The 24,252-nt window shown below is 44.2% G+C and overlaps 1 protein-coding gene across 2 annotated transcripts in view; it reads right to left on the bottom strand.

Annotated features, from left to right (window-relative positions):
• The window catches only part of C8A (complement C8 alpha chain), a 379,675-nt gene that overhangs the window by 248,173 nt on the left and 107,250 nt on the right, over positions 1-24,252 (bottom strand). For both annotated transcript variants that reach the window (XM_086952763.1, XM_086952774.1), the window contains one exon: positions 19,301-19,445. In XM_086952763.1, coding sequence (XP_086808889.1) covers positions 19,301-19,445 — 145 coding nt within the window. The remainder of the gene's footprint in view (positions 1-19,300; positions 19,446-24,252) is intronic.

The following is a 24,252-nucleotide window of genomic DNA, read 5'->3' as shown; positions in this document are numbered from 1 at the left end:
TCCAAGGGCTTGAGATAGAGCTTGCCTCCTGCTGAAGTCCCAGGGACAACAGACTTCACCCACCAGCTCCCCAAGAGTTCTTTGGAAGTGCCTGCAAATGTGGTGGTCTTTCTTTCTGCGTGTTTCAAGCAGCTGGAAGCGCGACTCACGGAGAAGAAGCGTGTCGCCGCTGCTGCCTCTGTCGCTTCTCAACGCAGAAGCGCCTCGCATCGCCGGAGAAGAGGATCGACGTCACACCAGATGCCGCTGCATCATCAGAGAAGTGGGTCGTTGCTGCAGCCGCTGTTGTCCCATCGCTGAGAGGAATGTCGCCGCTGCAGCTGTCGCATCATCGCCGAAGCGCCTCGCATCGCCGGAGAAGAGGATCGACGTTGCATCAGAGACCGCTGCATCACCAGGAAGCGTGTCGCAGGGCCTGTCGCTGCTCAGAAGAATCGTTGAGTCGTCGCATGGCCGGCGCGTTGCATTAAAGAAAAGACGCCATTTTGTTCATTGCACCGGATCTTCAAGGCATCACTGCGCTGCTGGTCGCATCGCCACGGAAGCGCAATAAGAAACCGACGCATCACCTCCTCATGCCGAGAAGAACCAACGCATCCCCTACGTATCAGTAGGGACACAGCGCATCACCGTTCATGCGTGTAAGGAACTGTCGCATCACCTTCCCTGCAACACTTTTGTTGTATAGCGTTACACATCCAAAGGTACATTGAACTCAAAGTGTCGCATTTGACATCTTAAGAGAACTAAGCTTATTCTACCATTTTTAAGTACAGTATTGTGGATTTTTGTCATTTGTGGTCTTGTGTAAAGTCGATATAAAAATACTTATTTTTATACTACAACTTGTGTGGTGTCCATCTGTAGTGTCGTCACTGGGTTACTGTATGTGTTCACAAATGCTTTTCACACTGCCTCCAAGATAAACTTGTTGCTCATGCCAAACTACCAAGGGGGTGAGCAGGGGTTATTTTAGGAGTATACCCCCTTGCCCTGACTAGGCGCAGGGGTCCCTATTTGGTCAAAGGTACCTACCTCTGCCAACTAGAGACCCTGGGGTAGAGTAGTTGTGCCCTACAGTGGGAGGCAAGGGTGACGCAACTACTAAATTAGATTTATCAAGCCACTTGTCGCCCTGCGTAGCCATGAGTGGCCTGATAAATCTAGGGTAATGCAAAACAGCGCAAATCGCCGCATTGCATTACCCTAGATTTATCAGGCCTCGTAAGGCCATGTGTGGGTTGATCAATCTAATTTATTAGTTGCGTCACCCTCGCACCCCATTGTATGGCTCAAGTGCGATGCAACTCGTTGATAAATATGCCCTTGTGTCTTCTGAAACACTGGATAGCATCATTTTTCCAATGTGTAGGATTGTGACAAACTAATTGTTGTTAATATCAGCAGAGTTGAATGTAAAGAGAGGATCAGTAACATCAACAATTGTCAAAACGTGAATGTAATTGGAGTATTTGTTCATATTTTTAAATGTATTTGCTCATCTATGAGTAAAAATTAACATTTGCATAACTTAAGGGACTTGAAGTGTTTATGAAATAAAGAGGTTACTTTACTCAAGCACGAATCATTTAAGCTACAGTCAGCACGTCACTTTGGCTCATAGATGAAGTCTTTGCATTTGGCCAATGTATATGCTATATTTTGATCTCTAAACACCCATGCTAGATTTTGAATAGTATTGCATATGATTAAAATCACTAAAACTGATGTTTAACTAACTAATTGACACATGCAAGGTTAGTGAACAAGATATGGATACAATAACTATCAGTTGCACCAAACTGAAGCAAAGTTAATTTGTGAAAATTATAATTATAGATATGTGAGTTCACTCTGCCCTAAAATACTTGCTAATATAATATAATTTGCTTATAAAGTTAATGTTCTTCAAAAATAGATTGATGTCTACCTCCATGGTAAAATAATACATGCTATTGGATTTTAGCATTACAATTTTGAACTGTTTTAACACCACCAATTTTCAATTGCCCTTGTTTAAAGCCAGTGGCGGCCCGTGCAGGTAAGCACGGTGAGGCGGCATGGTGGGGTAGGGGGTGTGGGGGTGGGCATGGCAAACAACCGAATAGGGAAAATAAAATAAATAAATAAATAAAACCACCTTCCTTGTGCTCGCCGCACCGCTGAGTCGGCGATCCATGAGACCGTGGCCTATCGTGGCCACCATCTAATGGATTTGGGGTACGGGTTGACTCTCCACAACCATTTGTCAGTTCAGTTGATGTAGATGTATACAAAGTCTGATTCCTCCAGTTCTCTTTTTGACACTACCATCGGTGAAACCATGAAAATACAGAGATAGGCTCAATTATTTATACCTTCTGCCTATTGTACAATGTCTCCTCAAAATCATTATGTGTGAAGACTGGAACATTGCATAATTTCTGTTTGATGGGCATTTTCTTCTTTCCAGCTTGATGAAATGTTGGAAAACTTTTAAATGCAGCAAACTTCCAGCAAAAACAACTTCATATTCCTCTAGGACACAGTCACAGTTAAAATTGGAAGCACTTAACCTACAAAGAGTCTGCTGCTCAGTCTTCCCAGCCACCAACAATTATATTGACCATAGCGGTTCTTCCCTCAAACTTGATTTTGCCTTCAAAGACACACTCAAGCTTAATTCTATGCCCTACTTAGGCTCCAGGTGGAATGGGGCTAAGCAACAGTAAATATTTTCTTGGAAAATTGTCATATTCTTCTTTAGTGATGATAGTACTTTGTGAACTAGTGGTGCATCTTTGTTGATCATTTTATCCAGACTGGCAACTAACAGGATAAAATCATTCATGTGTTCATCAATCATCAACAATAACAATCATCCTGGATTGCAAACACCTTTTTCTTGCCAAAATTGTCCCTTGATTCCAATTATGGCATTCCTTTCTAAGTGCAAGGCAATATTTTATAAGACTCAACATGCATGTTGAATCCACAGCTGTATACTCCACTCTGACTGGATTCATCCTCTTTGTGTCTAAGCATGTTTATTCTAAACCGAGGCCTTTAATTATCATGTTTGAGTTGTGCATCAGTTAATACAACATTTACATAATAAGACCACCTCTCTAGTTTTTTAAGCCTCACCTCCTTAGCATGGCATGTAATACTCTTAGGTATACTGATAATATTATTGAGGATTGGGTTGTTCTGGGACAGTAACGTTCCCTCCGCCTTGGTACAACGAGTACATGTTAGACCTGGCATCCTTAGAGTGGTTTTCTCTTTTATTTTTGCTGTATGCTTGATTTCATTTTTGTTCGTCTAGATGCTTTGGGCACTTTGCCACTGCTGATCATTGCCACAGTGCAAGTGCTCCCTCTGTAAATTGTGAATACAGATTGGTGTTTCCATGATTGGCTTGTTTGACATACCTGTGAATCCTTAGTATAGTGCACTGTACTGCCCAGGGCCTGTAAGTCAAATGCTGTTAGTGGGCCTGCAGCACTGATTGTGCCTCCTTCCCAAGCAGTCTTTCTAAGGGGGTCTCAGACTGCCATGTCGACCTGGCAAATGCACCCACTTGCCAGGCCCTAACCTCCCCTTTTATTACATGTATATCACCCCTAAGGTAGGCCCAAGGTACCCCTGTGGGCAGGATGTAGTATATGTGAAAGGCAGGACATGTACTGATGTGTGTGACTTGTCCTGATGGTGAAATACAGTGTATTTCACTTTTCACTATTAAAAGTCTATCTGTTCCCTAGGCTAAAATGGGAGTTTATTTATTACATCTTATAATTATAACTTCCCATTGGGACAATATAGAAAGATGGAGTTTAGTATGCTTGAACTCAGAATAGATTTCTTTTATATTGTGTGTTTGAAAATACCACTTTTAGAAAGTGGGTTTTTTCTTGCTTAGCCATCCTGTGTGCTTCTTCTGGTTTGTGGATCGACTATCTGGCTTTGGAGTGACAGGGTCTGGGGATGTGCATTCTTTCAGACAGCCCCTGGGGGGGAGGGGGGAGGGGTTGAGGTGTGTCCTGCCTTTCACATTGCTGTCTCCACCTCCTGCTTGGAAGCTGTCTATGGAGGACAGATGTTTTGGGTCTGAGCACAGAGCCTCTCTGCCACAAGCGAACAAAGAAAATTGAGTATAAATATTGGGTCCCAGACCCCAGAACTGCAGAATACTTCTGTACTTAAGAGGGATACCAGCCAAGGAGAAGAGTTGGGAAAGCTGAAGGAGAAGCACAGTCTCTTTGCTGTCTGCTGTCTGAGGTTGGCCTGCAGTGGCTGTTTCTGCCAAGGACATGACAAAGACTTGGCTGTGTGTGCTGTGTAGCCTGCCTGAAGAAGATTTCCAAGGGCTTGAAGTAGAGCTTGCCTCATGTTATGAAATCTAAGGGACACATAGATTTCACCACCAGCTCCCCTGAACTTCCTTGCTGAGAGTTCTGACCTGCCAAGAGGTGCCTGTTCTTGTGTTGGGCCTCTGGAGGTTGTTTCTGCTGATGGGAGCTGGGAAAAGATAAGCAACTGAATAAGTGTGACGCATCAGCACCTATTTCCCACGCATTGCCATTTTGCCACTGAAGAAACTGACACAGCGCCAGCCTGTGGCTGGAAAAATCACCACTTGCCGACTCCGACGAAAGCCCTGCTGTGTGATGCCAAGAACCGATGCCTCATGGGACCGCGGCTGGAGAGATCAATGCAGTGCCATTTGCTACCACCGCCGCATCGAGAACTGATGCACCCTGAATCCCCATGCATCGCACCTGGACACCAAGTCTGCATCAATGTCGGGCTCCAGTAAGAAACCAACCTATCACCTTCCCGCACAGTAAAAAACCAACACATCACCTCCTATCCAGTAAGAAACCGACGCATCACCTCCCATGTGTGGCAGTAAGGAACTGATGCATCATATCCCCTGGAGCAAGGAACCAATGCATCACCTTCACTGTGCGCAAGAAACCAATGCTTCACCTTCCCTGCTGCTGTTTTTGCTTTTGATTTAGACGCATCCAAGGTACTTTCAGCCTTATTCATCAAGGCCAAATCGGCTCGCAAAGGGCCAGATTATGAGAATCTGGCCCTTTGCGAGTGCGATTTTTGCATTTGGGATTCATCATCCCAAATGCAAAAATCGCTGATTGCGATCTCGCAATTTTGCGAGGAATTACATTTAAGGAATCTCTATTTGAGATTCCTTAAATGTAATTCATCATCCACATTTCTTTTGCGAATTCGCAATTTCTGGCCGCAATTTACCGCGAGGTCAAACCTCGTGGTAAATTGCGAAAACTCAGAAAAATGCATTTAAATGCATTTTTCTGAGTTGCATGTTACACACACACATGTCCTTTGGACATGTGTGTGTGCAACACCTGTGTCAAATGTCATTTGAGGGGTGCTACAGGGTGTCCTTTGGACACCCCTGGCACCCTTCAATTCGCAATCTTATTTGCGATTAGCAAATTGCTAATTGCAAATAAGGAATACTCCCTATTCATTCCTATGGGCCTTTTGGCCCATAGGAATGAATGGGGAGTTTTCCTTATTTGCGATTAGCAATTTGCTAATCGCAAATAAGGAATCAGTAGGAATCGCAATAAATTTTGCTAATCCTACATGAATCCCGTTTTGCGAGTCCTTAATAGCGAATCGCTATGATTCGCTATTAGGGCCTCGCAAAACGGGAGATTGATGAATCGTGTTGAAAGTGTTGCATCTATAGTTTGCTATGGACAGAACTGTTTTACCTTTTAAAAGTCATACCTTGATAAATGTATAGTCGATTTTTGTTAGATTGGGCTTATCTGTTTTTCTGAACTGGTGTGGTGTCCATTTGTAGTGTTTTCACTGTATACTGTATGTGTGCACAAATGCTGCACACTGCATCTGAGATAACCCTGACTGCTCGTGCCAAACTACCAAGGGGGTGAGGAAGGGTTGTCTAAGAGCGTAACTCACTTACCCTGACTAGAAGCAATGGTTCCTACTTGGACAAAGGTGCAAAACATTGCCAACAAGCGGGCCCCATTTCTAACAGTACACATGAGTACTTGGTTGTGAATCATCTCATTGATATTAATGAATCCTCATTGTCAATACCAACATGTGCAGGGCAACAATGTGTACCTCATTTGCGTTTCAGGATACATTCAGAGTGTGGCACACTGGCGGAGATGAGTGCGACTCTACCTTAGGGTTTAGTCAAAAAGACATGACCCGAGCATGTCTGGGAAAGCTTCTGGAGCTTGTGCAAGGTTCATGTTGGACAATGCAGAGAAGAGTGTATGTGGGTACATCGGCATGAAAGCTGTCAAGACGCAGGTCGAGGAAGTGAAAGATCTAATGTCAGGAATCCATTCTCTACAACAACAGCAAAGAGGCATGATGCGATCTCAGGCTTGTCGCCAATTAAGGGCTGTAACAACAACAGGAGCCTTAGATGAGGATCATGATGCAAGGCGTAACACAGGCCCCCGCATCCCCCGTGGTGCGGGCCCCAGCTCGGGAGAGGGCCCGAACTAAGGTCCCCCTCATAACAGTACTCAGGCCTGAGAGCTCCGGATTAAATCCAGAGTGGGGGCCCCTCCGTATACATTGCAGTGGGCCCCTTAAACTTTGGTTACACCACTGTCATGATGTTTAATGCACTTAACTCAGTTGCAGCCCAACACACAAAACTAAAAGTCTGTCCTAACTGTCCACCAATCCCAAACATTCTAAGGACATGTCAAGGGGTGCAGAGTGCACAAACACACAAAGAAGGGGTGCAGGGTAGACGGAAAGACAACAAATACCATAACAGGCAATCGGGCAAAAATATATACACAATATGCTCTTAGTGATGTTTACATCATTTGCTATTTTTCGCCAAAACATTTCAGGTTCCTTAGCTATTTTTTTCTTCAAGTGATGGAGGGTAAAACAGTTTTTCAAATTGTAACCTTCATAAATTGAAAATAAATAAGCAGCCTCTCTTACAGAGCTTGAACAAATAAAAACATGAGCTGGCCGCAGACATCTACCCACCACCACATGTTGTTATGCTGCTTCCTATTTTTTAACTAGCTCAATGTATTTGAACAACTGTTTCAAGTCGTGGGTAAACAAATGCAAAAGCCAAGGAGATGGCATAAGCATAACCAATATTTCATATAGCTGATAAAATCCTCTAAATAGTTCCTTCCTTATCATAAAACTATCATGGCTCTTTGTGGTTGTATTTCATTTGGAAATGCATTTCACTGTGTTGCTCCCTAACATGCAAGGGATGAAAGCTATGGCTTTCTGAATACTTAGCACCATTATGTTTTGCTCCCTGCTTTACATAAATGTTTTCGAGAGTCTCAGTCTGACCAGTAAAGATTTTAGCTATTGAATGCATTTATAGCAAGAAGTCTGATGGATCAGATGATGGCCTTAAAACTTCACCCAGAACTTTACCAAGAGCAAATGGATGTTAATGTTTTTTTTGAGTGATGTTTGCATAGGTAAGACGGTTTCAAGCCCCCCAGGATCCCTTCCACCACACGCCCACTTTGCAAAAGAGGGAACAGAGGACAACAAAAAAAAGGACATCAAAGAACAAATAGTACATTAGATAAACAAATGTATTTCCTTGTAAGAAGAAAAGTTGAGAAAGGAGAATATGGCAGAATCCTAAACTGTCAAAAATAAACAAACAAAAAAGACCCTTAAGTTAGAAAAAAGAATAAAGACAAAGGGCCTAAATTACTTAGCTAGCACTATGGCTTGGTCTGGTCCAGCGACGTAATTACAGGTTCCCAAATATCTAATCCCTTCCTTTGCCCCTTACGGCCTTTTTTGGCTCGTAACTAGTCTAGCAAGCCATTGGGAGAACAGAGGGGCATCTGCATCTATCCAGGCTGTCGCAACATAGATCCTCCAAATCGTCATTGCCACAAAAATCAGTGCCCCACCTTTACTTTTGCTAACCTCATCAATCATAGGGATCAATTCAAAATTCTGAGAGATAACCTCACAAGAAAATCGAGTATTTTAACAGGGAGAGAGTTGAGTTTTGGACAGGTGGCAATCATGTGTACTGAATCTACACAAAACTCTGAACACCTAGGACATAGTGTCCCCTTGGATGTTCCCAATTTGGAAATTCTGCTAGGAGTAATATGTTAAAAGAAAACTGCGCCTGTAGTTTGTCCGACAGTATATTGCTCTGGGCAGATTTTAAAGCATTATAAAATGTACTGTGTGGGACATTCAGCTTAGTTTTCTATTTTTTCTGCTATTCTGGGCAGGTCGTCAGTTGACTAGTTGTTCAATGCAGCATAGATAAAACCAATCAAAGATGGATCTGGGGCCCTTAATTTGTCAATAAGGCCTATTTTTTCAAACCCTATGTGTCCACCAACCTTTCTCGACACAAAATCACTAATGGTTATGTGTTTGAAAGCACATTGATCCCATAGTCCGTATTGGATTTTGAGCTCAGCAAACGACTTGGTTCCTTCAGTAGTAGTTAAATTGCCCAGTTTTGTTATGCCAGCTTTATACCAGTTTTGAAGATAAGAACTCCCAAAAATATCAGGCAAATTGGAGTTCTTGTTAACAGGGGAATAAAAATGTAGTCTCCCTAGCCCATAGGTCCTGCTTTCGTAGAAAACTTAGAAAGCTCTCATTAGTGGTTTGAGCCTAACTCGTTTGTAGTACCCAAAGAATGTTTGTCTCAGGAGACAGCAATAAGCCTCCTCTCCTAATAGCAACTGATAAGGCGAGGGGTGCCCAGGTGTTAGCGAAATGGGATGTTCCCCCAACAATTCTGTGCTATATTGTAAAACCGAAGCCCAGTAATATAGTGTTATATTAGGGAAAACCCAATCGCCCCTTTCCCTGGGAAGAGATAGTTGTTTAAGCACCTTTCTGGGTTGAGAGTAGTCCCAGACAAATTGCATCAAATGTAGATTGTTGCTCAGATTAAGCACTTTCTTAGTTTCAACAACCAGTGGGATTAGATTTTCTGCCACTAATTCGTCTATGTTTTTCATCACGGTCACCCCAAGTTCAAGTTCAAGTTCAGGTATTTGTATAGCGCACTGCTCACCCAGAGGGTCTCAAGGCGCTTGGGAAAGGGGATCATTATTTGTCGAGTAGCCAGGTTTTAAGTTCTTTTCTGAAGGAGATGTGGTTTTGAGTAAGGTGGAGATGAGTGGGGAGTGAGTTCCAGGTTTTGGCAGCAAGGAAGGAGAAGGATCTGCCACCCATGGTGGATTTTCGGATGCGCGGGACAGTGGCGCGGGCTTGACTGGACGATCTTAGTTGGCGGGTGGGCTTGTAGAAGGATAGTCGAGTGTTGAGGCATTCGGGTCCTAGATTGTAGAGGGCCTTGTGTGCGTGGGTGAGAAGGCAGAATGTAATTCTTTTGTTGACGGGAAGCCAGTGGAGGTCTTTTAGGTGTCTAGTGATGTGATCTTGGCGAGGGATGTCTAATATGAGTCTCGCTGATGCATTTTGGATGCGTTGGAGTTTTTTCTGTAGTTTTGCTGAGATTCCGGCGTATAGTGTGTTACCGTAATCCAGTCGACTCGTGACCAGTGCGTGAGTGATAGTCTTTCTTGTCTCGAGGGGGATCCAACGGAAGATCTTTTTGAGAATGCGAAGTACGTTGAAGCAGGAAGAGGAGACTGCGTTGACTTGTCTGGACATCGAGAGAGAGGAGTCTAGGATGAAGCCAAGGTTGCGTGCGTGGTCTGTGGGTGCTGTGCCCAGAGCGGAGGGCCACCAAGAGATGTCCCAGGCCGAGGGGGAGGATCCTAGGATGAGCATCTCCGTTTTGTCTGAGTTGAGTTTTAGGCGGCTGTGTTTCATCCAATCGGCTACTTCTTTCATGCCTTCGTGAAGATTTGTTTTGGCGGTGTTAGGGTCTTTGGTGAGGGAAAGGATAAGCTGGGTGTTGTCGGCGTATGAGATGATGTTGAGGCTGTGTTGACGCGCGATGGAGGCGAGTGGGCTCATGTAAACGTTGAAGAGGGTGGGACTGAGTGAAGATCCTTGTGGTACACCACAGATGACTTCAGTGGCTTCAGAGTTGTACAGGGGGAGTCGGACTCTTTGAGTTCTCCCAGCGAGGAATGAGGTGATCCAGTCCAAGGCTTTTCCTTGAATGCCGGTGTTGCTGAGGCGTTGTATAAGGGTGCTGTGGCAGACTGTGTCGAAAGCGGCGGAGAGGTCGAGTAGAATGAGGGCCACTGTTTCACCGTTGTCGAGTAGTGTTCGGATGTCGTCAGTTGCTGCAATGAGGGCGGTTTCGGTGCTGTGCTTGGCTCAAAACCCGGATTGAGATGGATAGAGGGATTTGTTGGATTCAAGGAAGGCGGCGAGTTGTTTGTTGACGGCTTTCTCGATGACTTTGGCCGGGAATGGGAGGAGGGAAAGGGGTCGGTAGTTTTTAAGTTCAGAGGGATCTGCTGTGGGTTTCTTCAGCAGGGCGCTGAGTTCGGCGTGTTTCCAGCTTTCTGGAAAGGTGGCAGAGTTGAACGAGCAGTTGATGACATCACGGAGATGGGGTGCGATGATGGAGTCTGCTTTGTTGAAGATGTGGTGGGGGCAGGGGTCAGTTGGTGAGCCAGAGTGGATGGAGTTCATTAGGTGGATGGTGTCTTCAGTGGTGATTGGGTTCCAGGCGGTAAGGTTGTTAGTTGGCGGCGTACGATCTAGGATTGGTGGGGAGGGGTGAGCGCTGGGAGTATTATGGAAGCTGTTGTGGATGTCGGCAATTTTGTTGTAAAAGAAGGAGGATAATGCATCGCAGAGGTTTTGGGAGGGAGTGATGCCATTGGATGCAGCGGTGGGGTTGGTGAATTCTTTGACGATGTTGAAAAGTTCCTTGCTGTTGTGAGTGTTGTTATCAAGACGATCCTTGAATGCTGATTTCTTGGCGGATCGAATCAGTTGGTGGTGTTTGCGGGTAGCTGCTTTGAGGGTGGACATGTTGACGGTGGTTGGGTTTTTTCTCCATGTTTTTTCCAGGGTGAGGCAAAGCTTCTTGGATTTTTTAAGGTCATCATTGAACCAGGGAGCCTTTTTGCTGGTTGATTTGATCTGGTGTTTTTTCAGGGGTGCTAACTCGTCAGCACTGTGGGTGATCCATTGCTTGAGGTTGGTGGCCGCTTGGTTTGGGTCCTATGCGAGGGAGGGAAGGTTTTTGTTGAGTGATGTGAGGAGTTGGTCGGTGGTGATTTTGTTCCAGTTTCTCCGAGGAATAGGTTGTGGGCGGTTGTGGGTCAGGGTGGTTTTATAGCTAAAGTGAACACAGCTGTGGTCCGTCCAATGGAGAGCTGTGGTGCGATCGAAGGAGATGTGCTTGCGGGAAGTGAAGATAGGGTCGAGCGTGTGTCCGGCTACATGAGTGGGGGTGTCAACAAGTTGTTTGAGTCCAAATTTGGCCAAGTTGTCCAGAAGGGAGGTGGTGTTACTGTTGTGTTTGTTTTCAAGGTGGAAGTTGAAGTCTCCTAAAAGAATGTAGTTCTCGGAAGCGAGGGCATGTGGGCTGACGAAGTCGGTGATGTCATCGCTGAATTGACTACGGGTACCTGGAGGTCTGTAGATGAGGGTGCCTCTAAGTGTGATCCTAGGGTCAGTGTGGATCTGAAAGTGGAGATGTTCGGCGGTTGTAAGAATATCATCGGAGATGGTCGTGATTTTGATGGTGTTCTTATGGATGATGGCGATGCCTCCTCCTGTATGCTTGGTGCGGTCTTTACGGGTGATCTTGTAGGCGTCCAGTATGGCTATGGCGATGTCAGGTGCTGATGATGTGTTCATCCATGTTTCTGTAAGGAAGGCGATGTCCGGTGACGCAGAGTCGAGTAGGGCCCAGAGTTCGGTGGCGTGTCTGTGGACCGAGCGGGTGTTGAGTAGGATGCACTTCAGGCGGTTAGAGTCGGGGCTGTGTGTAGGGGGAGGGGATTTGGTGAGGGTCCTGAAGCAGTTGAACTTGCAGGAGAGGCAGGCGAAAGGGCCGTGGGTGCGACCTGGGGTGGCTTGGCAGCATTGTGGAGCGCGTCCGGGGTTGAGGGCGAGGAGAGTTGCAGCATTATATGTGACTCTAGTGGGCTGGGAACGGTGAGGAACAGGGGGTCTGGCGCTGGGCGCGGTCCAGGCACGGACAGGCGTAGACGGGCTTACCTTTGGCGCACCTTCGTCGCGACCGCTGCGCGACCGCTGCGCGTAGGTCCTTCTGACATAAATGGAGAAGTGGAGTGGGGCGGAGCGTGGGAGGGGGAGCTGGGAGGCGGGAGCGTAGGGGGAGGGACGGGCTGCAGGCACAACAAAATGGCCGAGGAGACAACAACAGGACCGGGTAATGCGAGCTGGCCGTGGGACACGGACACAATATCAATTTAAATAGGATGAAAGCAATGCGGAGCGCTGCAGGATGAAAGCAATGCGGAGCGTTCCTAAATGCAATATGCTAATCAGGCCAAGCAATGCGGAGAATTCACAGTTCAAGTAATCGAGCAAACAGAGTAATGCTGAGCGCTACGCAACAGAGCGGGTGCTATTAATATAATTTCAATTATGGCAGTGGTGGGGGAGCAGCGCTACAATACCAGTAGCAGCGCTATGGATCCAGGAGGAAGGGTGGAGCGACCGCTTCACACGGAGTCAGGCAGGTCACGGAGGTTCCTCAGCCGGGACGTTCCTGGTGTCTAGTAGGTGGGAGGGGGAGCTGGGAGGCGGGAGCGTAGGGAGAGGGACGGGCTGCAGGCACAACAAAATGGACGAGGAGACAACAACAGGACCGGGTAATGCGAGCTGGAGGTGGGACACGGGCACAATATCAATTTAAATGGGATGAAAGCAATGCGGAGCGTTCCTAAATGCAATATGTTATTCAGGCCAAGCAATGCGGAGAATTCACAGTTCAAGTAATCGAGCAAACAGAGTAATGCTGAGCGCTACGCAACAGAGCGTGTGCAGATCCAATTAATATAATTTCAATCATGGCAGTATACCAAATAATAGTATTAAGTATATAAATAGTAAATAATATATATATAAATAAATAATATAAAAGTAAATAATAGTTATTAAGACCAAATACCCCCAAGTCTTTGGTCTTAATAACCACCCAACCACCTATCCATTTGATTTCTTTGTTAAGAATAATTTGTGTTTTATTTTTATTCAGGACGTACCCCGATATTTTCCCGAACTCTTGAGCCTCCTGCTCCAAAGCCAAAAGAGCACTCTCAGGCTCTGGAGTGAATACAGCCAGGTCATCGTCATCAGCCATGATTTTAGTGTCTCGTCCAAGTCTATTTCCTGCCTGTATTTTTGGGTTGTTCTCTATTTTCTTAATCAGAGGGTCTGTATATAGGGCAAAAAGTAAGGGGGAGCAGGGACACCCTTGCCTGGTGCCCCGTAAGATTTTTAATTGTTTAGTTAGCCTCCCGTTTATTGAGACCCTGGCTGTCGGGTTAAGATTAAGAGCTTGAATAGCTAGGATTAACTTTTTTCCAAAGCCAATTCTTCTCAAGATGCCCCAGAGAAACTGCCAGGAGACCAGGTCGAATGCTTTTTCAGCATCTAATAAAATTAGCGACATTGGGTCTCCTGTTGCCTGGGCTGCATCAAATAAGGTAATAGCCCGTCAAATATATTCCGTGGTGCCTTTCTTGGGGATAAACCTGTGTTGCAATTTTGACACCAGGGGTTCAATTACTGAGGATAATCTGATTGCGAGGATTTTTGAAAATATTTTCAAGTCACAGTTATTGAGCGTGATCCGCCTGTAGGATCCTATTTCTAGTGGTGACTTATCTTTTTTAGGGCATATGGAAATTTTAGCGTTAGACCAGGAAGCTGGCGGGGGGCCCCGTTAAAGATGGATATTACCAAAGAGGTAAAAATAGACTTTATTTGGGGGGAATTTTTTTTATAAAATTCGGTAGGGATGCAGTCAACCCCAGCAGCCTTTCCATCCGGTAGGCTAGCTAAGCCTTCGGCAATTTCTTCCCAGGTCGGGAGATCCTCAAGTTGGTCACGATTTTCTGGGCTAAGTCGGGATAAGGTGACTTCTTCTAAATATTCAATGATGTCCGACTCTCTTAGGTGTTTGGGCTCTTGTTTTCTTCCAAGTATAGAGTAGAGTAAAATTCTCAAAATCCCGCTTGGATTTTACTCGGGTCGTTAGTTTCTTCGCCAGTTACAAGTTGGATTGGTATTCTCTCACTGGCTGTAACCTGCCTCTGGTTTTAAAAGCCTAGTGATGGCCAATAAGTTCACTACACTCATAGTTTTTTTCTCGTGTTGAAGCCCATTTAGCCTTCTCTGTGAACACAGACCCAATTTCAGTTTTAATGATTGTAACTTCGATTTGGGTAGTCTCAGTTTCCCCCCTGCTTGAATTGTTTGAATTCATTTTGATTCTGCCTTTTTCAGCTTTTCGTGGCGTTCACGAATCAATGCTTTTTCGTTCTTATTTTTCCTGATTGAAAACCCAAGGGTCTCTCCCCGTATGCCCACCTTTAATGTGTCCCAAACCGCTGTGATAGTAGCTGACCTCACGTTTAGCTCAAAAAATTCTTGAACCCAAGTTTGCATATGTGTTCGATATCCTGCATCTTGCAAGAGAGCTTTCTCGAAGCTCCATCTCGGGGCTTCCCTCCAATTCCCGAGTCCCCCAATGCTTAAAATAAGTGGATTGTGGTCTGACATAAAACGCGGAGCGATGTCTATGGAGCAGTCATGAAGTAGAGAAGATTAAATCAAAAAGTAATCTAGCCTGGCTAGTGACCGATGTGGGGCAGAAAAGTAGGTATACCCTGGCGAAGTGGAATTAAGGCTGGGCCAAACATTGCTGAGCCCATGAATTTGAACTAGGTTAGTTATTGCTTGATATACACAGGGCTTCCTACCATTACAGGTCCATTAATTATCAGCTTTCCAGTTACAAGGCAGGTTAATCTTAAGGTCACAGCAGATAACGATTGGTGTGGGCCAGTGGGCAAGTTCCCCAGAAATCCAGTTGATAATACTGAGGTTGTCTGTGTTACACCCAGAAATGGAGCATACGGTAATGGAGAAGTTAAGAGACACATGGCACACTGCGATTACCCATCTGCCCAGTGAATCCGTTTTTACTCTGGCGGATCCTAAAGGCAGTCTGCTGTCAACCAAGACACCTACGTCTTTTATTTGTGCACCCTGTGTAGCCCCCCTATCGTTTTATACCCAGTGAATTCAATAAATGTTTCTGTGAGCCCTCTAGATGTGTTTCTTGTAGGCCAACTATATCGGTCCTGAGGGAGCGTAAGCACTGTGCTTCTGTCTCTTTGCAGGTTCATTCAGCCCACAAATGTTGACTGAGATGAATCTAAGATTGTGTATCTTAGTCATTTAGTGTTTTTAAGTATGAAGAACAACCAGAAAAAAAACAGAATTGCCTTTGTCTTAGCACTCTTTTTTGTGTACCTTTTTCTCTTTTTACCCCTTTTTCCCCCTTTTTAAAATTTTTAATGCCTTTCAAGATACTCATCTATGTGCATTCTATCCTTTTAGCAAGTATCTCAACAAAACATTGTGTAAAAAAAAAAGTGTCCTCAGTTCATCCATCGCAAAGCAATTTCCCACCCTCCCCTCCTCTGCCCCCCTATCTTAGAGCAATCAGGATTAGCCTGAGTGATGGTAGTCAAGAGTGAATCTCTGCCACCTGGCCACGCCTACAAATAGTGTGAAGAGTTTCAGCTATGGCTGTCCATACCTTGCGAGAAGAGAGAAATTTGGTAAATATACAAAAAAAAGGCTTGAAAGAACCAAAAATACAAGAAAAAGAAAAACCCAAATTGAGCAAGATGAATGTACAAAGAGTTTTAAACATTTTTCCCCCTTTCTTGTCCCATCTTTCCTCCCTTCCTACCCTTCGCACCTCTTTTTAGCACAAAAATAGTTTCCTTTAATTTAACTCGAGTCCTTTTTGGACGTGATTTCTCCCAAGTATTCATCAGCCTTTATCTCAGACAAAAAGATTTAGAGGCCCCGTTAAAGATGACTTTTGGTCTGGCAGGATTCATTAAGTATACTTGGGCTCCGACCTGTTGTAAAGGAGAAATTGGCTGACGCAAGCGCCATCTTCGCTCTACTGTCTGATGACAAAAGTCAGGTTTTGCAAAAAAAGTTACCCCATTAGACCCCTTCTGGGAATTTGGGCGGGCTTGATCGTATACCAGCTGCCTGAGAAGGAAATTTCCAAAGTACACCAGAAATGCTCTTGGTTTTTCCCGAGCAAAGCTACTGCCGTTGCACCGTTGCCTCAGATTGAAAGGGAGGCGATGGGCCCTCTGCACCTCGTGGTCCCAGTTCCAGCTTATGTGATCAGGGAAGGATTCTTGTAACAGCTTCACTTTACAATATAGCGTCTTGGATCTTCCCCTTCTCTTCCTTTTGGAATTCCCAGTAAGCACAGATTATTTCTGCGATGCGGGTTTTCTACTTCCTCCATTTTGGTCATCAGGTCGAACAGGCAGGCAGCCTTAGAGGTTCCTTGGTCTTTTACGGAAGCGACCTCTGTCTCCAAGCTCTCGGCATGGCCTTCCACCATGGTGACACGGTCCGCCCGAACTTCCTCTTGGAATGCTTTAATATATGCTAGGATGGAGGTCAAGGATGGCTCTGCAGTATCTTCTGGTGTGTTCTTTGTGCTCTCCCACAGTGGTGGATTGGAATCATCCTCGTCAAGAGGGTAGGGCATCTGCGAATATGAGTAGTCCCATTTAAACTGACTGCTTCTCTTAGTCTTGCTTCGTGCTTTCCTAGGGCGTTGTACTGTTCCTGTTTCTGCAGGTGATTCCTCGCTCTTATTATGGCTTGTATTTAGTTGACCCTCATCTGTAGAAGTCCCAGAGCCGTCTGATACCGAGTAAAAATGTTCAGCACCTGTCTCTGGAGTCCATGGAACCTGAGGGCCAGAGGAGGCTTAAAGGCATTGGATGTAGTTATCAATACCAACAGCGGGGGGCTCAGATCAGCCTTACGGGAGATCAGATGGAAGGTCAGATTCACATTCGGGTTTCCGGTTTACAGGAGTTAGAGTTGTTAAATTTCCCTGTGCAGAAAGCCCTCCAGCGTCTCCCTCTACATGTGAGCAGAGAGGCACTGTCAGGTTGTTAATAGCTTTGTTAAATTCACTCGAGGCCCTCAGCTCTGCTGTTTGCATTCCTGCAGGATTCCCCTTTAGTGAAAGTCTTCCTTGCGGGGAGGCAGGGTTACTTAGTTCAGCTGACGGCTCGCCTTCAAGGGTACTATCAAGGGGAAGCGCAAGGAGTACAGGATTAGGCGTAGGATTTGAAACAGAAAGTGTCCGCTTGGCACCAGAAAACATCTTGGCTACAGAGGGCTGCTGTCCTGCTACATCCTTTTGTGCTCCGCCTCCCCCTTGCCTCCCTATATGCTTTAATTTAGCACTAAACTTCCGCTTGCCTTTAGGAAGGTGTTCCGCTGGTCCAACTTCTCCAGGGTCAGCGCTGGCTAAGGCAGCTTTCGTCCTGCTGGTCTAATTGCCTTTGCACCCCGGGTAGTCATTGCCCAGGTCCGGCGCCAGTATCGCTGTGATCTTCTGCACGAACATGGGCAAGTCTGCAGGTTGAAGGGAACTGTGATGACCATCACTGGAGTGGCGCTCCGTACAAGCCAGCAGAGAAACAGCGCCCAGAGTTCCCAAAGTACTCCTACAACTGCTGAGTCAGCTCGCACATCATCGAAGGCAATTTCTGTGCGGAATTCACTTGCGGCTGGCTGAAGATGCAATCCGGTCACTCGAGGTCTACTCGCATTCTGGATCTGTGTCGAAGCTGGCATCACATCGCAGGGTGCATAGCTGATGTGACTGGTGTGAGGCAGCTGAGTGGCGTAAATGCACGCTAGCACCATCTTGCTACGGAGCATGTGTTTCTCTTTCCCCTGCAAATGGATGTTCAATAACACAACACTAGTGGCATGTGACCCTGTTCCTCTTGCTGCTCTGTTTTAGAAATTCTACAGACTATGAAGCAGATTATTTTGGCAGCCTCAGCTTCACTGCCTCAGTAGAGTAGAATGTTGTAGGTCCTTAAAAGGGAACGGTAACGAGCGCTGGAGAGAAAGAGAAAGTATACCTACTCAACTCCAAATGAAAATTATAGCTTCCTTCAACCTGTTTGATCTGGGGTTTTTTAGGCATGCCTTGATCAGAAGAGATTCCAAACGTTTTCACAATTACAGTGGTCAGTGGAGTTTTAAGTCATATAAGTTGAACTGGGGAGCCAAAAGTCCTAGCCAGTGAAAAAATTAATATTCAATTAATTCATGTGTCATGAAATGTAAGCCAAATAATCTAACTCAAACCATACCCAACTCAGCGGCCGGCAACATAAAGCCTTTGAAACCTGAGAGGGACTGTGTGAACCACAATGGGCACCTACAACTAATGCTTTTTGTTGTGAGAAAAGGCCCAACTTTCACGTGCTATATCCGGGAAACCATAAAGGATGCGTGTCTAGACCCGATGATGATTCTTAGTCCATGAATATGTTGTGATTTGAGCTTCATAAAGGCTCCTTCCCTAGCAGAGAGGGCCAACTGCAGAAGCACAAACTTCAAAATAGAGACAGGCTCCTCCCCTAAAAGATGGCAAATATAGAATACTGTACTAAATGTAAGCTTGTGATTTCAGTTGGTGGTTTGCAAGGCACTGGGCATAGACAATTGAGCATTGGCTCTCATCCTCTCCTACACCAACTTGCATTGGTACTGGGGCCCGAGGAATGCTTATGAATGCTGGATTTCCATAAAATATGATGAACAGTAGAATATAAAAGGGTTTGCGTTACATAGCTAAGATGATCAAGTCTTGACAAATTAAAAGGATACAACTGAATTTCACTTGCTCTTGTCTACCTAGCAGAATGGCTTGAAAGGCGTAGCGTGTATGTATAGCCCAAACATTGAAGAGGCTAATGATTTCACAATACATTACTCAGAGATATCGGAGGCAGGTATGACACAATGGTAACAACGGAGACGCTTTGTAATGGAGCGTGCCACAGATGCTGCTCCAGCACTTAGTGTCACGAATAATAACGTGGAAAGGATCTTTGTATTTTTTCAGATTATCACAGGAGTGAACAAATGTACTGGTCTCTTTTCATTTGTCTTTTTACCGAGAGCGACAGATGACGAATAACAGCTACAGTAATCTTTTCAAAAAGAGTTTAATTAATTAAAAGTGGTACCTTTGCATTTGTTACATTTTAGCATCAAGCAATATTATGCAACTGTGACTCACCCTCGCGCTGCTTTCTCAGAACCAGGAATTGGAAATAAGTCTCTGCAAAAGCTGTCATTGAAAGCATCCTCGCAGGCTTCCTCGTCAGACGAGTCTCTGCAGTCTGGTTCTCCATTGCAAACTAAGTTGCGGTTGATGCAGCGACCTAGCATTATAAATGATTAGTTTTGAGGCTTTAGAATGTACACTAGCATATACCAAGCTTGAGAATTTCACTATCATTGGTTTTATCTCTAAACAAGTACAGCTCTCATTTTTGGACAGATGATAGATAATCACAGCATATTTAAAGTGCAATTACCTAGAGAAAATAAATATGAGCATGTATATATGTTGTAAGTAGGGTGGTCAAGAAACAACAAACACAATTCAAGCTAAAATTAATCCATTGAATTCATGATCCAGACTAAGGTCCTAATTAGGATGGCAGGTGGAGCTCAGACCGACATCCAACAGAGTTGTCCGACCACGGCATTATGATACAGTCAGTCATACCACATCAGTCAGAGGGAGTGACCAACACTTCCTACTGTTCAAGAAGCCTGTTGGATTGTAACCCTAAAATAGGGGCGGTGCCTCTGGAGGCATCACCGTAGGGATTATGATGGCCCATTCCGACTGCCTTTTCATGGCGGTTTGACCACCATGAAATGGCAGCCAGAACAAGACTTTGGGATCCCCTAGCAGGGCCCCCAGTCCCCATGGGTCCTCGCAATGGACCCAGGGGGGGGCACATATGATGCCCCCCAAACATCCAAGCACATGGTGCCTGACACACCATGTGCATGGCTGTTTGCAAATTTCCTTTTACCATTGACGCTTGTGCTGCATCCCTTTTCCAGGCTGAAGCACAAACCGCAATGGCAGAATGCATTTTTACAAATACCTACATGGTGTTCGCATTGTAATTGGGAAGGTTGAACCGCTGACATATAGTCGGTCGGACACTTTTTCGAAACGGTGGCGTTTGGACGCTCATCCGACCTCCATCGTAATCAACACCCTAAGAGACACATTCATTAACTGAAGTAGCTGTAACTCTTGCTCCGCCATGCACAGTCATCATACATGCAATTTCAAATGTTGTCAGTGATTTTATCAGTGATGTCACAGAACATGTCATGAGTGGTGTACTAGGTGTCATCAAAAGCAGAGCATGGCAAGGGTACAAGTCATGGTTACTTCAGTTAACTATAACTGGTGAATTTCAGTGTTTTTTATGTTTACAACTTTACATTTTAATTGACATTTTAACCTAATTACGACAATTTAACAATCAGAACTTTTTTATGTGTAGTACAATATTGTTAGCAGGCCTACCTATAATGTCACTTTAAGTTTTGTTTTTTTCAGTGAATTTCTCAGCTTTTTTTAATGTAAAGCAACAATATATAGACATGTCATTTTAAGTAATGCAGACCTTCTGGCTTTGTTGAAGGGTCAGAACACCAAAGTATAAAAAGAGGGCCCATTGGCTTTAGCACGGGGCCAGCAAATCAACCATTTAAAGCAGATTTATTCAAAAGGTCACCACAATAATTTATCAATAATCATATTCCAAAGTAATCCTTATAAATACACACATGTCAAAGCACAATAATTATTGTCACACAAATACTTACACTAAACATTTTACTTCAAACAACCATAAAAATGTGTTTGAGTCTTACTTTAATACTCATCAGGCCACAAAGTGCAGCCATAGATACAACCACAAGATACCCACAGTCAAGCTGAAAAGTATACAGCTGCAATGCATAGTGCTTAAAAATGATGGTAAGTTCTCCGTGGGTCATGCATTCCATGACCCAGGAGATGTTATGTTTTTTTTAACATTCCTGGGGAGCTGTTGTGCTCCTTGCACCCCCACAACACTTACATTAATGGTTGGTAGTGCCTCTGGCCCACCTTGGGGCACCAAATATTCTCATGCAGGGCATTAAGGGGTGCTCCAGTAAGAGTGCAGTGAATGCAGTGAATTTATAATGAACGGCCCCACCTCTTTAGTAATGTAGCAGCAAGAACACAATGAATGTTCTTTCTTTTTATTTTTAACTAATGGCAGCGTGGGGAAGTCACTCCTGCACTGCCTTGCATTTACATGTTTTTTTCTGGGGGCCCCAGTCCCTTCCAGTGCAACCGCATCTGTCTTTTTGTTTAAGTAATGGTAGTGTGGGGAGCCCACTCCCACGCTGCCTTGTCTTTTTTATGTCTTGGTGTCCTGGCTCTACCCGAGGCACTCAGAGCCCTCCATTTAAAAAAAAAAAAGAAGTGGCAGCGTGGGGAGCCCACTCTGAAGTTGCTAAGTCGGCTTCCTACCTGTTAGCACAGTCCATGCTACATGGGAGTAAAAGTGCAGAAGGGTGTGCAGCGGTGGCCCCCAGCATTCTTCTTGATCGGTGTCCCTGGAATAGAGTTCCAGAACCCAGGTGAGATGGTTCCATACACGCCCCCCAAAATTAAGTCATCAGTGATGTAATAAGTGATCTCACTGACCATGTCATGAGTGATGTAATATGTGACGTCATCAGCAGTGCATTGCAGGCGCGCAAGTTATAGTGAGTCCAACTAACTATAACGTTGAATTTCATTGGTTTTATGTCAGTAAAATTTCCAGCTAACTATAACTGGTGTGAAACCTATGGTTTTTTCAGTGAATATATATATATATATATATATATATATATATATATATATATATATATATATATATATATATATATATTACCTACTGGCGGTCGCCAGTAGGTATATATAGTTAGGATTTTTTCTCTATGTAACTTTTGAAAATTCTATGTCTAATAACTTTGGCGTTTGTGGACGGAATCGGCTGAAATTTTCAGGAAAATGGCACATTTTGCTTCTGAGCAGCCCCTGAACATTTGGGGGGGTTTCGTCAAGGGGGGGCCGAAAAAAAAGGGGGGTCCCAAAACGCATTTTTAACATTGAGTTTTCCATAGGGCGTTTGGCCTCACTTTTAGCTCGAACGGCTGAATGGATTTGCACGAAACTTGGCAAAATTGTAGGGACTGGTAGCCCGATGTGCCTTTGCTGGGTCTCAATATATGTGCTCCAGTGGATTTTGAGAAATTAACGTTTTAAAAAAATTATATATCTGTGACAGCGTCCCAGATAGCGCTCCAGTTCGCGTACCTTTCGCGTAACGGAGCTTTGCGAAGCGAAGCTGATTGGCTCTCCGGTGTCTGTCAACATTCTAAACAGTCCGTAGCGGCCGCCATCTTGTCTCTCGGTAGGATCGAGAGACAAGAGGAGGCCAAAGCGAAGGGGCACATGACCATAAGGGGGCATAGTAGATCCTCCCTGACCCTAGGTTTGATGTGGAGGTTTTTATTATTCTGATTCTTTCTCAAAATTTAAAAGAAATTCTAAAAAATCATTATCATTTTTTTTTTCATTTTCCAGTAGAAAATCTACTGCTTCCACACATTGCAGAAGTTCATTGTTCAGTGAATCGTCATAGAATTGATGGTCAATTTCCGACTCGTTTTTTGTTCCTGCTTCAATTTCCAAGTTATTTTCCTGTTGTCCTTCCATTTTGTATGCTGAAAAAAGATTTTTTTAAAAATATATCAGTACAGATAGGGCACTGTTGGGTTTCAGTAGAGACAGGCATTTTGTTTATTTAAACAGTGATTTTTTCGTTGGGCACTGTATGGTATCAAACTGGAAGTAGAAATATGAAGAAAATTATCAAATAAACTCTTAGTCAATTCTGAATTATACAAGACGAGTCTAACTCCATCCATAACTAAAACAGAGAAGACTAATTTATTCTCTAAGTATTATAGAGTGATAGAATATAACTATCAGAAAATGTTTTCCTAATTAGCTTACAGTACAGAACATACTTCAGTTTTTTAAATAATATGTTACCTTTTAAATACAACTTGAAGTTATCAGTTGAAATTTAGTGGATATGCACTTCAAGAAGTAGTAGTCAAAATGGCTGTGTTTCTCTCTCTTTCTTTATATATATTCAGGTACATAACCAATCAAATGTCATGATATAATAGTAGAAATTGAAAGTAATATTTTAATTGGTTGTTAATTCCAACACTTCTGATATGTTTTGTGAAGTAATTTACCTCAGGGATTTTAGAGAGGTCTACATGCTAAATGGCTAAATGGTATTCCAACGAAATTTGTGAAAATGGTAGGGATTGGTATGTAGTATGAGCTAATGTTTAATTGGTGAAAGTGTCTCCAGTGGTCTTTCTGTAAATTACTTTCCCACCTTTTTTGAGCGAGTGCTTGTCAGTGCGTATCCCGGGACGCGAACCTGCAGTGTTACGGGAGTCCTCCATTTTGTGTTTCGGTAGAATTGAGATACAAGATGGAGGGTAAATAATGTTCAGAATGGGTAGAAGGGGGTACTTTAGACGTATCCTGACCCCTAAGTTTTCTGAGGGTGGCTGAGGAGGCTCATCTATGTCGAGAAAATAAATTTAATTTTTCGCGTGGTTAGCTACCGGTACGCGAACTGGGTAGCGAACCGGAAAGCGAACATAAGTGAAAATTAGTGAAAAAAGGTACATTCGAAATTTCAAAAGAGTAAATAAAGTTAAGGTAGCTCTGAAAAGAGCTTTTGTGTTCTGTGTAAGTTCTAGACACTTATAAGTAGGAACCAATACACATTCTTAAATTTAGTATGAAAACTCTGTTCCCCTCATCTGAGAAATGCACGCCATCTCCTCTGTAGATATCTTGCATATAGTAACGCAAGGTATTGTTGTAGATGCAGCCCATTCCATGGTCTCTCATGTAAGCTGAAACAGACTTATTTACATGCTTCCTCGATTTCTCAATTTGTGGACAAAATTGATTGGACCACCTCCATTTTTGTCTTTGGCATATATTGGAATATACCAAGGCAGTTTGAGGAAAAAGTGTCATCAATTGCTCAATGGTGTCTTTTAGGAGCATTTCCAGAC

Source organism: Lissotriton vulgaris, chromosome 1_1 (assembly GCF_964263255.1).
Source record: "Lissotriton vulgaris chromosome 1_1, aLisVul1.2, whole genome shotgun sequence".
Taxonomy (NCBI): domain Eukaryota; kingdom Metazoa; phylum Chordata; class Amphibia; order Caudata; family Salamandridae; genus Lissotriton; species Lissotriton vulgaris.
Note: the sequence above shows the minus strand (reverse complement) of the source record. Positions and strands in the feature narration are given on the sequence as shown.